The sequence below is a fragment of the Dermacentor albipictus genome, chromosome 1, assembly GCF_038994185.2.
Source record: "Dermacentor albipictus isolate Rhodes 1998 colony chromosome 1, USDA_Dalb.pri_finalv2, whole genome shotgun sequence".
NCBI classification, from domain to species: domain Eukaryota; kingdom Metazoa; phylum Arthropoda; class Arachnida; order Ixodida; family Ixodidae; genus Dermacentor; species Dermacentor albipictus.
In genome coordinates, this window is record NC_091821.1 from 251,164,496 (window position 1) to 251,180,204 (window position 15,709).

Below are 15,709 nucleotides of genomic sequence, written 5' to 3' on the forward strand. Positions count from 1 at the left end.
CAAGGCAGATGACGATTATCGTTGTGTGGCAGAGATACACTCCAAAGGGTGTAACTTTGTCTAACACTCTAAGAAAAGTTTACACCCTTTGAGTCGCATCTTGCCACGCAGCAATAAACGTCATCTGTATTTTCCGTATTTCCTTTCTTTAACGCTGCGAGACCGGTACTTCCCAGTAACGAATGGCATGCGCGTTATCAGCATGACATAGCATTCCCGACAGGAAACTAGCGGGCGCAGCGTTTTCAAGAAAGGAAACACAAGCAAGGCAGATGACGATTATCGTTGTGTGGCAGAGATACACTCCAAAGGGTGTAAACTTTTTCTAGAGTGAAAAGTACACTCTTACCTGCTACATAAAAGTGTTTTTCCGAGCGTGAAAGAAGCCCGCGAATACACGGAAGGTACCTCGAGCGGCCAGTCGCGCGGCACTTTTGCGTGCATTGAGCAACAACACGCATTGAGCAACAGAAACCTGTATCGGGAGTTTTTCATGTCGCTCTCCAATTTTCTCATTGACACTTTTCATGTAATTACGATAGAGAAGTTGATCAACTAATTAAGACTAATTATCTAGTTAGGCGGAATGAAAAAATAATTTTAGTATCTCCAAGCGTCGGCAAACAACATTATACCTTGTTCCTGTCCAGCTACGTTACATTTGCATATTGAGATTTGCCTATTTTTGAACTCTGGCTAAAGTTAGCTGAGACACCCTGTATAGTATCGCTGGACGCGTTCGCCGGGTGCCATCGGTGAACAGGCAACGCGCGCTGCTGTGGCTCCATCTCGTAGCCGTCGTCGCCGCAGAGCCCCGTCTTGCGCGGCACTATGCTTTTCTTATCACGTTTTCGCCATGCCCTCCTCCTCCCCTTTCCGCCTCACGCTTTCACTGTAGCCTCCTCCTCCGCTTTTCTCCTCGCGCTCTCTTCGCTTTGCATCCTCCTCTGTGCTCCGCGTTCGCGCTTTCATACTTCGCTCTGCTCGGTCACTCGGCTACGCCGACGACGCCGAGGCACGCCGAAGCTCAACGCAGGAACGGGCGCTTAAGAGCTGCGCTCTAACAGAGACAGTGAGTTGGATTCAAAGAATGGAAACAAAACAAGACCATGGACATGTACAAGAATGGGAAGAAACAAATTGGAAGGGAAAATCTCTACGATAACACGAAGAGCAGTGCCTTGCTGTTTGATCTGGTTGCCTAAGGACGAACACATACCGGAGTAAATATTCGCGACAAGATCAGGCATGTGTCAGCTTAGCGAAAATCCGGAGACCACTCAGCACATCCTAATGGAATGTGAAGGGATTCACCCAGTAAGAGGTGTAGGTAACGCACACCTTCTAGAAGCGTTTGGATTTAAAGTGTACTGAAGCATCAACCGATCAGCAGTCGAGATAAGTAAGAGACGTTTAGAGTATTGGTCGAAAATGAAGTAGGAAAGAGATTGATACTACTGGAACCGTTACGTACAAACATAGCGGTACAAGGAGATAAGTTTTGAGGAAGAGAGAAAAAAAAGATTCAGGAGATGTATACAAAAATGCATGCTAGAATGAAAACTATGTATAGCATACCTGGTTAACTCAAGCAGGCTAAGCGACTACTTGTCACCGCCCCGTTTCAAAGGGGCTGCCAATAAATCATCATCAATATCATCACCACATGTGTCGCTCATCCTTTGCCATGATTTCTCCAACTGCTTTCCCCGGAAGCGCACGCTAATCTGCACTCGCTCATCTGCACCTAATTTCTCTTTTATCGCCGCTTCCGCCCTGCGCATGTTAGAATCCCTAACAAAGACAATTGGAGTTGTTTCTCCTCCTCGCCCTTGGAATTTCCACATGAAGCCACGATAGCTTGCCCCAACCATCTCTTTGTTGTCAGTTTGCGCTTTCGCCAATTCAGTGGTATATACCCGCTCGGGGCATATCACTGACGTGTCCCTCACTGCTTCCCGGCGTGGCGGGGTTGGTTTCCTACCCATTTCCCGCTTCGGCGCTTGCCCTCGTCGCGGTGCGTCCACCATCGAAGCGTCCACCATTGCTTGGTGGAACGGCGGCCCTCAGCTATTGTTCTACTTTGGCTAGCTTGTCTTCTACGATCTTTCTCTGCTTCTGCACATTTTCGAGTTCGCTTTCTAGTTTCTTGACCCGCTTCCCTAGCTTATCTTTTTCTTGCTCTAGATGGTCTAGTCGTGAGCCTAGCACACACATCCTACACTCAAAATCCTCGCCCTTCGACTCGCCTACCGACTCTAACCGCGTTTCATCCAAAGGGCAGAGACGCTGGCACTCCGTACAACGCACACTATAGGTCTTCTTCTACCCACCATTATGTTCTACTAAAACCTCTGTAGAAAAATAGTCCCACTTAAGAAACGATCAATGTTTCTTATCTATACCTAACAAAATGGAGAGAACATCTTAACAGCATGAAAAATAAATCTAGGCTATTCGTTTGATATAAATCCTCTAAGAAATAAGGGTAAAAAAAGTCGCAGTTTCGATGCTTCACCCGAAAGGCGAAACATCAATTGCGATAGCAAATTAGGAGACAGCTATACGAAGTAAGGATAGTAGTTTTATAGGCTGCATATAAACTAGTAAACATTCGGTTACTAACTAAATAACAAGCATGGTGTCACGCGCGCACAGGCAAACATAAAAACATCTCACTCGATGAGCGCGGACACTCGTTGTCAAAACGCTGGCGTGAGGGAAAGCGGCCGGAGCAGAGAGTGAGTTGACCTTCGTGCTGCACGCAGCGCACGCGAAGCTGTGAGCCCTCAGCGCAGATCGGGTGGGGCCCGCGCTCAGCCGCGCCATATACGCCGCCGCCGGAGTTGACGATGATAAGCGATGATAAAAGAGAAGCGGGAAAGAGAAAGCGCAGAGATGGATAGAGATGGTGGACGGGTCGAGGCGCCGCACCGCGAGCCGAACATTCTAGCGACGGCCTGAGATAGCTGCGCTTATGTGTATGCATGCTGTACGTATACATGTACAGCATTTGACTTCATCAATAGATTTTCGCGTGAAAACATTAATTGTTGTCTCCCATGTGTCACGGGGGCAATTTTCGCCGCCTCCTCTTGACGAAACTTGCGCAAGCGCCAAGCGAGCAAATCGACAGCACTCCAGTGTATCGTCCCCATGGGGACTATGGATAACATGGACTGCGCCAGATCGGTATTGGGAGGGCGAGGACTTACGGAGTCGCCATCTGACGGAAGCGCCTGCCTTGCGTAGTATGAGGGACAACGCGGCGCGCTCCTCACAGGTTTGGCTTACGGCGCTCAATAAAAGCACCACGCGGCCAGTCCTCCTGGACATTTGTGTAAGTACTCTCAAAACGAGGTAGGTTTTTTACTATCAAAAAAATAATTTGGGGCAAACTAAAAGCACAGAATCGTTTACAGACGCTATCTCTTTACCGAATACGTACAGTGAACGCCACTGCGCGCGGTCGCCGCGATGGAGTCCCCCGAACGGCCTTCTTGCGTGAAAGGTAGCCAAACGGTGAGAGTAAACTATGTGAAATATGTTCTTATAGTGGGCTGTCTGTATAACCGAATGGAGCATAACAGAATGAAGCCTCAATGCAGCGATGGCACGGGTTCGCAGCGACCGACTGCGCGTCTGCGTGAATGTCCGTGCACAAGGTTTCGCTTTCGCTGCGAGCGTGTTTTCGAGCCGTGCCGTGAGCTTTAGGCCGCAGAATATGAGCATTTGACAGTATACAAGCAACCATTGTTGCGTGGACGCTATCAGAGCTGTACAAAAATAATTTCGTTATAGAGACTTCGACGACTATACGGCGAATGTGATGCCGTCGCTACGATTCAATCTTTTTTTTTTTCTTCTAAATTCTTGTACGTTTCAATATTATTTCTCAAGTTGCGTAGCAGTGTATGTTTATCGGTCTTCTCAGCGTACGATTTCCCGCTGCTTCTTTTTTGTAATCCAGTAGAGTCATTCATTGCAAAAACATGACCATATGTCATGCCTTTTTTAAAAGTGCTTCTTACCGCTCCCTTTCTATTCCCGTGAACTTGCCAGTATCTAGCGTTAACAAGTTCATAGACCAAAGCTTCACGACATTAGTCGGGCAACGGGCGCGGGCGAGCGTGTCACTGGGCGTTTTCTGCTACTCACCGAAAATCGCAGTCCCGACGCCGTAGCAGAAATTCTCGTCGCGTCTGTGCTTGCTGCATAGCCGAGTGGTAGCCGATGGCTCTTGGCCGGTTCTAAGTTTCGCGAACCAAGCTTCACGCAGCTTCTCCTGCGGTTACGTGTGAGTAAGGCTGACACCGGGCTCCGTCGCGTACGTCCGGCACTGCGGCACCGAGCAGTAGCCTACCATGCTGCACGCCTCAAAAGGCAGCCACTACCTATTATAGTACTTTCAAATGTTGTCAAGCAGACACCCAAGGCCGGAACGCCTCACCACTTAATCAGAACCGCAGCGCAGGTGGGACTTTAAACTTTCGTTTTCAGCTCGATTCGGCGCTCCACTCTAATTTTTTCAGACCTCCTTGGCCACAGCAGCCCCGCCCTGTCATGAGTTTCAGTGGCGTCAAACTTACGTACCGGTACTGGCGTTTGAGCGCGAAATTAAAAAAGAAAAAAAAGTAAGTTAGGTCTTCATTCTCTAGTGAACCTCACAAAGGAAAACTAATAGAGATTAGTCTAAGCTGATTTAGTTCCTTTTTTAGACTCCATTCAAGAGGCAGAAAGAGAACGATAGGCATTGCAAGTTGGAAAGCGTTAGCATTAGGAAAGACATATACCCCCAGTCGCGCTATTCTCACACACGCTTTCAAACATCGTTCAAACCGAGAAGAATTGAAATATGCGAACCCCATTGTCTCCCTTCCGCAAGCGTGCGCAAAAAAAAAAAAAAAGGATCGAGACAACCACCTTCTAAAAGTTCGATACCGACCGGGCTCGATCGCAATGGAAAATACTTGTGTGGCACCGGTATAAGAAGGGAAAATGTTACATAGACAAGCCCAACTTTAATAAGCCTCGACCGGCGGGCGGAGTATGAACATCATGCCACAGACCGCCGCAGTAACAGTTCGCACGTCCAGCTGTCAAGTGCTTGTGCGAGCAGTATTCGTCACTGACATGCTCGTTTGCTAAGAGCGCACATACCCTCTCAGTTCGGGTGTCGATGTTACTGGCGCAAACGTTTAGGAAAGGAAGAAAAGAAACGGCCAGAAAGACGGGGCAGCACTTTCTGTCTGTTTCTTTTCTTCCTTCCCTAGACCTTTGCGCCACTAACATCTACAGCCACGCACCAACTAGCCGAACGTCGTACTTTGCCATCAGTTCGGGTACTCGACTTCACGTCAGCAACGCTCAACAAGCGAACATGCGAGCCGACAGGGCGAACAAAACGCCAGCACCTCACGGCACCGCCGAACCGCAGAGTCGAATTCTACATAGTGCGGCATATACACGAAATCCACCCACTCCACCGCTCGCATTTCAGTCTATTGTGCTGGCAGGAAATGCATACCGCACTCCGAGCCGTCGGCATCAGAATGTTCCTCTGGCTCTGACCCATCTCTGTGACTTCATGGGCTGGAAAACTCATGGAGCGCATCATACTTGCTCGCGCTACAGCGTTGACAACATTATAAGTACTTACCACATACTCTCATAGGTTACCGCGCACATATCTCGAAGCAGGACGTTCTTCTTCAGAGCCCGCATTCACAAAAAACTTCTGACGCCAGAACTATTCGCAAGAAAAGAAGTCAGCCAATCGCGACGTTGTAGTATATATTACAGAAGGCGGCCGGCCAATGGCAAGGAGAACGTACGAACGAAAATCTTCGTGAATTCTGCCTCAACTTCTTATCTCTAGCATTGTCTATATTCGTGCTGTTCTCGCTACTGAGGAAAGCATTCGACAACGTGGCTCATGACGCTATGCTCCGAGAACTGGCCCGCACAAAGTGCGGTGCCCGGGTTTACATTTATGTCCGCGCTTTTCCTCGGGCACGCACCTACTCCTTTCGCACAGCAGACGCGGCTCCATATCAACCACATTTCCACATTTGCGAGGTATGCCTCAGGGCTCTGTTCTTTCTCTTCTTTTCAATTTGGCTTATTTGTCCAAACTCTTTCTTCCCTATATCCATTACAGGCTACATGCCGACGATATTGCTATCCAGCTGGATAGCTTCTAGCAGTCAAATTCAGGACATCGTATACAAACGCACTCGATGTCACCTCTTACACTACTAGCACTATATTGGCCTAACCTGTTCACCAGAGAAAACAGAAGTTGTGCACCACCTCCGTCGATACAAGTCATTTCTGCTAGGGTTAGTGTTCCTCAGCCACAGTACATAAAGGTTAACAGCCTCTACATACCAAGCGATCGATGGAGGTGCCGCTGCAGCGGTGCAACACCTTCTCCGTCAAGGAAAGCAAGTGCTGCACATGATGCGTCGGGTGTCCTGGCGCTTCTGAGGCCTCAAATAACTTGACATGCTTCGTGATGCCCTTTTAGTTTCTGGCCTTCGCTATCAGCTCCCCGCTCCACCAACAGAAGCGAATTGGATGCCCTCTTACGTAAAGCCACAAAGCTCGCCTAAAGTCTTTGACTTTGTCAGCACCAGTGCCTCAATTCTGCTACACGTGGGCTTCAGAACATGACCGATGGGATCCTCCATTCATAATCGCAATCACGAGCTTCGCCTACGCCTCACCCAACAAGGACGCACTATCCTTGAGCGCTTATGCCATTTCGCCTCTATAATTCCTACTACACCTATTTCAGTACTTCCTGCTGCTACACAAAGCCTCCTAGCAGTTTCCCCTCTTCCACGACGCATGCACCCTGTTACGGTTGGCATGTAGCACCCCGGGCAAAAAGGATGCTCAAAGACCATGCCTAATCGAAACGAAGGATGGATTCCTAATTTGCTATGGCTGTCTCGAGTGGTTGCCAGTCTGGCAGGCGCCCCGCAGTGATGACAGGCCCCTTTGTGTGTGCGACTCTAGGGGAGAATCCTTTTTGCGAACTGTCCGACTCTATAGGGGAGACCCTTTCCGCGAACCAAACAGAATTCGCGGGTTGCCGCCAGAGGAGGCAAGCTCGTGCAACGTCACCTGGGAGAAAGGATCAGACGCCCTTCCCCGATCAGACTCCGTTGGTTGCCGCCAGAGGAGGCAAGCACGTGCAAACGTCACGGGAGAAGGGATCAGCCGCCCATCCACATCCAGACTCAGCACCTGTCATGTGACGTTGACGTGAGCGAGATCCCGTCTACGGTTTTAGTGAACCTATTTAAGGGGCCCCGCAATGTCCTTTTTCAGTTCATTCGTTCTCTTCTTATCCTTTACCCACCATTGAATGAACAGTGCAAGCTTCGCACTAGAAATTGTCTCTTCCTTGCCTGGTCGCCATGGTGTACCGGACGCCTGCAGCTCGCCGACAACGCCACGGTACCCATTGGTAATGCCAGTCGAGGTGCGAGAAACAGGCGTCGCAACAACCCCCAACGGGACGTTTCGCGACGTGCAGCCCACATTTTCTATTACCAGCGCTACCTCGGCACTCATCCCTTGCATTCCTGTTTCTTCACCGACGACAGCGCATCCGCCGCACTTCCGCTGTCGCCATACTTTCACAGGCCTTAGCTATACTTAATCGCTAACTGCTTCCTACTAGTGCTCCTACGCCAGCAGATCTGCATGCCTTGACTGAAGCTTTCTGTCATCTACCTTCGAACTCTTCACAACCTGCGATCATATTTACCGATTCCATGGACGCTTTCGTCAAGTTTAGCAGGGAACTCTTCCCGCCCCACTTGCCACTCTCATAGCACAATATTTACGCACACTGGTGGAGATTGTGTGAATTCCTGCTCATGGGGGATCGTCGGCGAATGAACAGGTTCATAACGCTATGCTCCGAGAACTGGCCCGCGCAAAGTTCTCGGAGCATAGCGCGATTCGAGATGCGAGCCCCGCACGAGAACCGAGCACCAGGCCAGGGAACGTTTCTGCCCATTAGAAAAAACCGGTGGACTTCCGGCGGCACCGCGATTTGAGTTCGGTACCTCCCGCATACGAGGCGGATGCTCTACAACTATGCCACCGCTGCGGTCAGCGCCCAACGTTGATAGTCTGCAGTCGACCTTTGTGTGTCTATTCTTGTGTGGTGTCCTGTTTCCCCAATTCTGCGCATTTAGCAATCAGACATTACAATGAACCAACTAGTCCTTCAAGACATTCTAACTAGCTCGCCTGTGAAGCTTTACGCTAGGCTCCCGACATGCCCTAACCAACTCCACACGCTTCACACCGTACAGCGTAGAACCGTATCTCAGTACAACTTCATTTGGGCCTAGTTGGTATATAATTCTGAACTTAACGTTACAGCGCAAACACCTAAGACGAACCACAAAAAGATAGACACGACACACACTGGCGCTGTGAACTTATCGTTACAGCGCAAAAACCTAAGACGAACCACAAAAAGATAGACACGACACACACTGGCGCCCTTTTTATGGTTCGTCTTAGGTGTTTGCGCTGTAACGTTAAGTTTAGAACCGTATCGTCTCCTCAGGAGCGTCTTTCCCCCTCCCCACGCGGCACTCCCGCTTGCGCATGGCGTTATATTCCGGCAGGCACAGTCCAACACTTTGCCCTCTCCAACCTGCCTCCACCTTCTCCGTGCTTTTGCAGATGAACCCCCCACATTTCTGCCTTGTTGAGGTTACCCAAACTCCCAACACATTCGGTGCCGCTGTCCCCTACCAGTTTCTCCTCCCTCTCCTTCATTGTTCATCTACCCCAGCGGCTACGTGGCTGACACAAGCCACCACCTTACCGGCACAAAAGCACCTGGTGGAGTTCATCAACGCTGCGTTGGATTGCACCAGTGAGGCCTTGGACCGAGGGCCTCCACCAGGCCCATTATTAACGCGGTAGCGTTAAGGGCCCCATGCCGCAGACAATCTGGCGCCGGCGTCCCGTGTGGAGTCTTGTGAGCGACAAGTCATGCCGAATCACGCATACCCAACCACGCAGGCCCTCCGTGTAGTGCGAAGACGTTACTGAACTTAATTGAATTTCTCAAAGTAAAATGAGCCAGAAAAATTGTGAAGTACGCACTGGCGTAGCTAGGTCGTCTGGCACCCGGGGCCCATAGGTCTTCTGTCAGCCCCCCCCCCCCAGGTGTAGCCGGCAGAGAGGGGTGTCTTCAGACGTGTATGACACATCCCCCCCCCCCCCTCACTGGCCCCTTGCACCCGGGGCCCACGGCCCCCGGCCCCCCCTATTGCTACGCCACTAGAAGTACGACTTACACAAAACATACAGACATTATAGCGTCGGACTGTAATTTGAATATACGTGAAAACATAATTCTGTTACGCGGAAACTCAAACCACTTTTCCAGCGTTTCCACCATTGATAAGAGCGGCGCGCCCGGTTCCTTGAACACCATCCAAATGACTCGCCTCCGCGGCCCACGCAAGAGATAACCTGCGATAACCCTCTTAGGGCTGCAGTATGTATAAACAAAACAAAAAAATGAGGCCGCGTTTCTACCAGAAAGCTCACCTTCGTGCATAGCGTTTGCTGCCAGCGTTTCCCGGTAAACATTACGGTTGCATAAGCTGCAGCTGCTGGGAAGCGCGAGCAGTCGGGGATATTGGAATGCTACTGCCATAATTTAATTAAAAATTAATTATAGGGTCTTACGTGCCAAAATCACGACCCGATTACGGGACACGCCGTCGTGGGGGACTCCGGAAATTTGGACCACCTTGTGTTATTTAACGTGCACCTAAATCTACGCACGCGGGTGTTTTCTCATTGCACCCCCATCGAAATGCGGCCGCCGTGGCCGGAATTCGATCCCGCGACGCAGTGCTTAGCAGTCCAATACCACAGCCACTAAGCAACCGCGGCGGGTGCGTTCCAAACTTTAGCTCCGGTGCTCCTATCTAAATACATGTAATAGGAGAATTCGTTTTTCTCTGCAACTACTGCACCAAATTTGACGAGGTTTGTTGCATTTAAAAGAAAAACTTAAAAGCTAGTGACTGTTGGTTTCGAATTTTCGATTTACGGCTTCAAGTTTTTATTAAATATTGGCAAAAATCGCAAATTTTCAGAAAACGAAACTATCAAGTCTACAACTCCGTAACTCAGCAAGGAAAAATGATATCGCAATTCTGTGAATTGTGCCTAATAGCACATCTAAAGCGGACAAATTTGACATCTTACACATGAATCTAAAAAATTTTTATTAATATGTAATTACAACTTTTGCAGAACCCTTGTAAACAACGTAACAAATTCACGTAAGATGTAAAATGGCATATGAAATTTGTCCGCTTTGAATGACCTAACGGATGCCGTTCACAGAACCGTGATATCTATTCTTGATGATGAGCTATTAGTTTGTAAACTTCGTGCTTAATTTTTTTCAAACTTCTGAATTTTTGAAAATCTTTTTTCAACAAAATTCAAGCCCTAAATCGAAATTCCGCTTCCAACAGTCACTAGAATTTAACTTTATCTCTCAAATGCAACAAATTTCATTAAAATCGGTCCAGGGGTTATCTCAGAAAAACGTTTTTGCGTTTTTACATGTATTTGAATAGGCCGCGTCGGAGTTGGGCCCGAGCTAAAGCTTCCTCTTAAGAGCAAGCTTTAGCTCGGGTGCTCCTATCTAAATACATGTAAAAGGAGAATTCGTTTTTCTCGGCAACCACTGCACCAAATTTGACGAGGGTTGTTGCATATTAAAAAAAAAACTTAAAATCTAGTGACTGTTGGTTTTGAGTTTTTGATTTGGCTCCTAAATTTTCTTATTAAAAATTGGCAAAAATCGAAAATTAAAAAAAAACGACACTATCAAGTTTACAACTTTAACTCAGAAACGAAAAAGGATAATACAATTCTGTGAATTGCACCTAATAGTGCATCTAAAGCGGACGAAATTGATATGCTATGCATGAATCTAAAAAAAGTTAGTAATATGGAAATACAGCTTTTGCAGAACCTTTGTAAACAACGTAACAAATTCACGTAAGATATAAAATGACATATCGAATTTGTCCGCTTTCAACGGTCTAATGGATGCCGTTTACAGAACTGTGATATCTGTTTTCAATGCAGAGTTCTGAATTTGTAAACGTCATTCTATTTTTTTTTAACTTTCAAATTTTTGAAAGTTCCTTTAACAAAATTCAGGACCTAAATCTAAATTCAGCTTCCAACACTTAACTTTTTCTCTCAAATGAAACAAATTTCATTAAAAATCGGTGCAGGGGTTATCTCAGAAAAACGTTTTTGCGTTTCACATGTATTTGAATAGGCCGCGTCGGTGCTGGACCCGAGCTAAAGCTTCCTCTTAAAGGCAAAACTTAAGCGTCGTCCTCTCTCTCCCTCTCCTTTTGCTATCTTTCATCCTCGCCTAGCTCAGAGTAGCAGGAAGGACTGGGGCCTTCCGTTACACCTCTTTCGACCCTATACCCACTCATTACTACTAAAACAATTGCCAAAGCCAAGACCTTTACTGAACCGTATGCACTGTGCCTTACCAACCTAGGTTTGGCAAAGTAGTGTTTATTTGTTGTAATTTGAAGACAACGGTCTTGAAAGTGTGCACAGATGACAGCCAGCAAAATGAGTAGTTTCATACGGCTTTTACTGAGGAAGCCAACTAAATAAATTGACATAAACAGCACACCACAATTCAAACTCTTTGTACTCTATTTATTGAAAGATTCTGGTCATTCTAATCAATATTTTTGCAGCACAACTAAAAAAAATGCTTCTATAATGGTACCTGAAATCTCAAGAACAAAACATGGTTTCTCTGCACACATTTTAAGAGCAGTAACTTTTTGCAAGACCACTCTTTACAAAGAAAAGGAAAGAACAGGCTGAAGGGATCTAAGTCTAAAAATTACTAAATAAGCAGGCTACCAAATTTCATCTACAATGCTATTTACAAGCCACAAACTACGAGCAAATCCATGGGCCTTAATCCCAATGGCAAGATTTGACGAAATAGTGTGTCCACATCATGCAACAGTAATACCACTTAATAGAGGTTGCCTTAAAGTAAGGAAACAAATGCTATGATGTGCCTGGAACTATATACTCATTAAAAGAAGTGGTGCAAAACAAATGTAGTACTAAACACCCATAACACAAAAACAGACTGGATGCACATAACCGTTGAGTTTGGCACATGTCAATAAAACACACAGAATTTTAATCCTATAAAACACACAGAATAGACTGTACTGATCTCATGCAAAAAAATCAATCTTACTGCATCAAAATAAAGTAGCAAACTGAATATCGGGGGTGAAATATTGCATAAATTTCAACACAGGCAATTGATAAATTTCAACACAGGCAATTTAAGTTCATAACATGACTGGGGAGCATCATATTTCACATACCTTAACACAGGCAGTTCAACTGCATAAAGGTAATGGTTCTGCATTTCTCCTACTACATGAACGTGTATCTGAAATCAAAACTTGTTTACTTTACACCTGTTCTTGGAATGTCCTGCAGTATGCAAATTCCAACAACGTTCCTAACCATGGGCCAACTGGAAGCCCTACAGCTACACATGAACCATAGACACACACACAAGCACGCAATAAAAAAAAATATCACAAGAAGATCAAAGTGCAGGACACTGCAAGGAGATTACCACATAATGACAGCAGTCTTTAAAATCAACTGTACAAGTGACAAGACATCCAGTGGCAAAGTACTTAAAATGAACTAAAATCAAACATTAGAGACAAAGTGCTTAAAAAATGGCATCCTGCAGTTTATAGCACCTTTTAAACCAATGTGCCACAGTTAAGACGAACAATACAGCTTGTAAAATGCTTCTTTATGACTAGTCATCCCCCATACCCATGGAAGAATGTGCCGACATTTCAAATGCACCGGAGAATGCACCAGTGGATTCAAAAATGATTTGCTGCTAAGAACTGTAGTGCCATGATGGTCCTAAAACATAAGCTACCATCAGAAATTGCAGCACAAAGTGCCATCAGCAAAATTTACACTAACAATGAGATTGCATGTGAATGCGATGACATGAGTGTCAACATGAGATGTGCCGCAGTAATATTTGTTTCCAAGTGCAGGGCTGACAGGACAGTAATCATCCAAGAGAGTAGCTGCGATATTACTGGCAGAATTGGACAAGGACTATTGGATGCAACCAGCACTTAAGCCAAACAAGGCACATGTGATTGCTTAATGTTGATTTCAGTGCTTATAGTACCACATACAACACATGGCACTCACATCCATATTTTTCGCAACCAATCTCTACATGTATCATATACATTGCATGCTCCTGTTTTCTCCCCCTCACTCTAAACAGTTTAAGCCTCTCGGCCTTCTTATGCACTTAAACAAGGACCCTTGGCTGTAATTCCTGCTCTGTCATTTCTGATTGCAAGAAAAGCCTCAAGCCCTGCAGCAAGACTGAAGAGTTGGGCAAATTTTAATGCGGTGTCCAATAAATAGCGTCCCACAACGAACAGACTCTGCAGCACAATGAAGGCTCAGTGTTGCTGTCTCAAGGGCTTTAGGTAGCTTTCTGTTTCTTTGTGCGTACGGCAACAGCTGCAACCAGGGCAGCACCACGACCACTTCCGTCTTCAGAAAGCATCAGGTCAAACTGAAATAAAGGTGAAACTGCACTGTTAATACGGCACTACATATGGCTGACATTGCATTCGAGGGCAATCACCACTGTAAATAATGACAAGGCAAACTAATAATAATGCCATTGCTTCAGACAGCACACACCCAAATTTGCAGTAACTAAATACTACAATGTATCAGTGCTATCAGTGTATCAGTGCTATAGGTTGAAGGCTAACACAACGTGGGTCAGCATACACCAATCTACAGCAAAAGCAAATGTTTCTCTTCTCAAAGAAAAAGAAGTACATGTACACTTAAATGCGAGGACCATGCTAGGACCATGCTAGGACTGCACACAGAATACATTGTAAGCCAGCTCTCCGAGTACAGCTGCACATGCGAGAGGTTGCATAGCATGTGACCTCTCGGGAGTGGTGAATTGCAATAGATGATTGTGGTATGTCAAAAACGTGCTTTCAGGAAAGAAGAACGTCTAGTAGAGAGAGGAGCCGGGTTACCAGTAAATACAGTTAGGGTTCTGCATTCTCAAATTAACCCAATAATATCGAAAAAGCAGTTGCAGGTAAAGAAATAGACAATTTTTATTAACCCAAAAAATTCAGACCTTCAAGGGCCCTCAGTTGCAATGATGCAACATTGCTGTGACTACATTCACAGGAAAGAGTGCCAGAAGCTACAATACAATTGTAACAACAAAATCCTCGCACAACCTGCCCACCAAGTCGAGGTTCTTACAGAAATGAACTGCTATCAATAATTTGGGAACTAGAAGCAAAGTCTACTCTTTTGCCCGACATGCACCATCTCCTGGCAGAGTGCCTGCAGGCGCTGCCAAGTCTATGGAGTGGCGCATTAGCAACAATCACTACGAGGATGTTGGCTGCGTGCTTTGCAGTGTAGACAAGGACAAGTACTTTGGAGCCATTAACAGCTTCCAGGCTTCCTTACTTCTGCTATGTAAAAGTGGAGCCATGCTGTGCAGTGAAAACTTTTCACAACCTGCAGTACATCAGAAAGACATTCTGGTATCGTGATCAGATAATGAACCCAAACATGAAGACTGAACTGCCAGCAGCATTCCACACTTATGAGCAAGTGTCTTCTACCACTTCATCATTCAGGCATGACACTACCTTGCTGGCAAAGGAGCTGTCAAAATCACACACCAACAAATCTTTCAGGCACTCGTTTTGCGAAAGACGCATGCCTGCGACTGGCCTGTACTTACAATCACTGTGCTGGATCTACTAGTTTTACTATATCCAGTGCAAACTATTTTACTACAGTCGCCGACCGATTTTCCGGACTCCAAAAATTCGGACATGCCCGATTATTCGGTCAGCTTCGCGGCACCGCCATTCTCCCCATAGACCATAATGCATAACAACTGCCGAAAGTTCGGACACCTTGCAACCTCTCGTCTGATTTTTCGGACACTCCTTGAGCCAACTCGGTCGAGAGCACCATGCACCGCTCTGACCGGTGCATGATTCGACTTGCTGAACGCCATTTTTGTTTTGAACGGAGCTTCCTTGCTGCCCCACGAAGTGGCGCTACTGGAAATCTCCGCTCATCATCATCGTTTCTGCCTAGTTCGATAGAGTGGCTCTGCAGCAGTTCCGGTTTCAGCTTAGTAAGCCATTTCGAGACAATCCAGCAGCTGATATGTTACTTCGCGCATGACGCTGCGAGCAGGCCGCGGTTTTCGTTTGTGTGACAGGTGTCGGCACGGTGGTGTTTGCTCTGTTTGCTGTGTCGAGGTTTCGGTGATCCAACGCGGCATACGGAAACATCGCGTCAAGTCTCTAATGGCGCCGACAGTGCCCGCGCAGACTGCGCTGCGGAATGCCGGCAAGCGGGTGCCGGGAGGCCTAAGATTTGTCGCCTTCCGATGTGCTCCCTACCGACGCGGAAAATGTTCTGCCGAGACTTGCGCAGTGGTTGCATTGCGAATCCGGACACCGTCTCATTGACAGTTTCATAGGTGCTGACACTGCTGTACTGACATGCG

The 15,709-nt window shown here is 46.8% G+C and overlaps 1 protein-coding gene across 3 annotated transcripts in view; it reads right to left on the minus strand.

Annotated features, from left to right (window-relative positions):
• Positions 1 to 11,739: 11,739 nt before the first annotated feature.
• Hex-A (Hexokinase A) overlaps positions 11,740 to 15,709 on the minus strand; it is a 50,262-nt gene continuing 46,292 nt past the window's right edge. For all 3 annotated transcript variants that reach the window (XM_065430446.1, XM_065430454.1, XM_065430438.2), the window contains exon 9: positions 11,740 to 13,708. In XM_065430446.1, the coding sequence (XP_065286518.1) occupies positions 13,616 to 13,708 (93 nt within the window). In that variant the 3' untranslated portion in view covers positions 11,740 to 13,615. The remainder of the gene's footprint in view (positions 13,709 to 15,709) is intronic.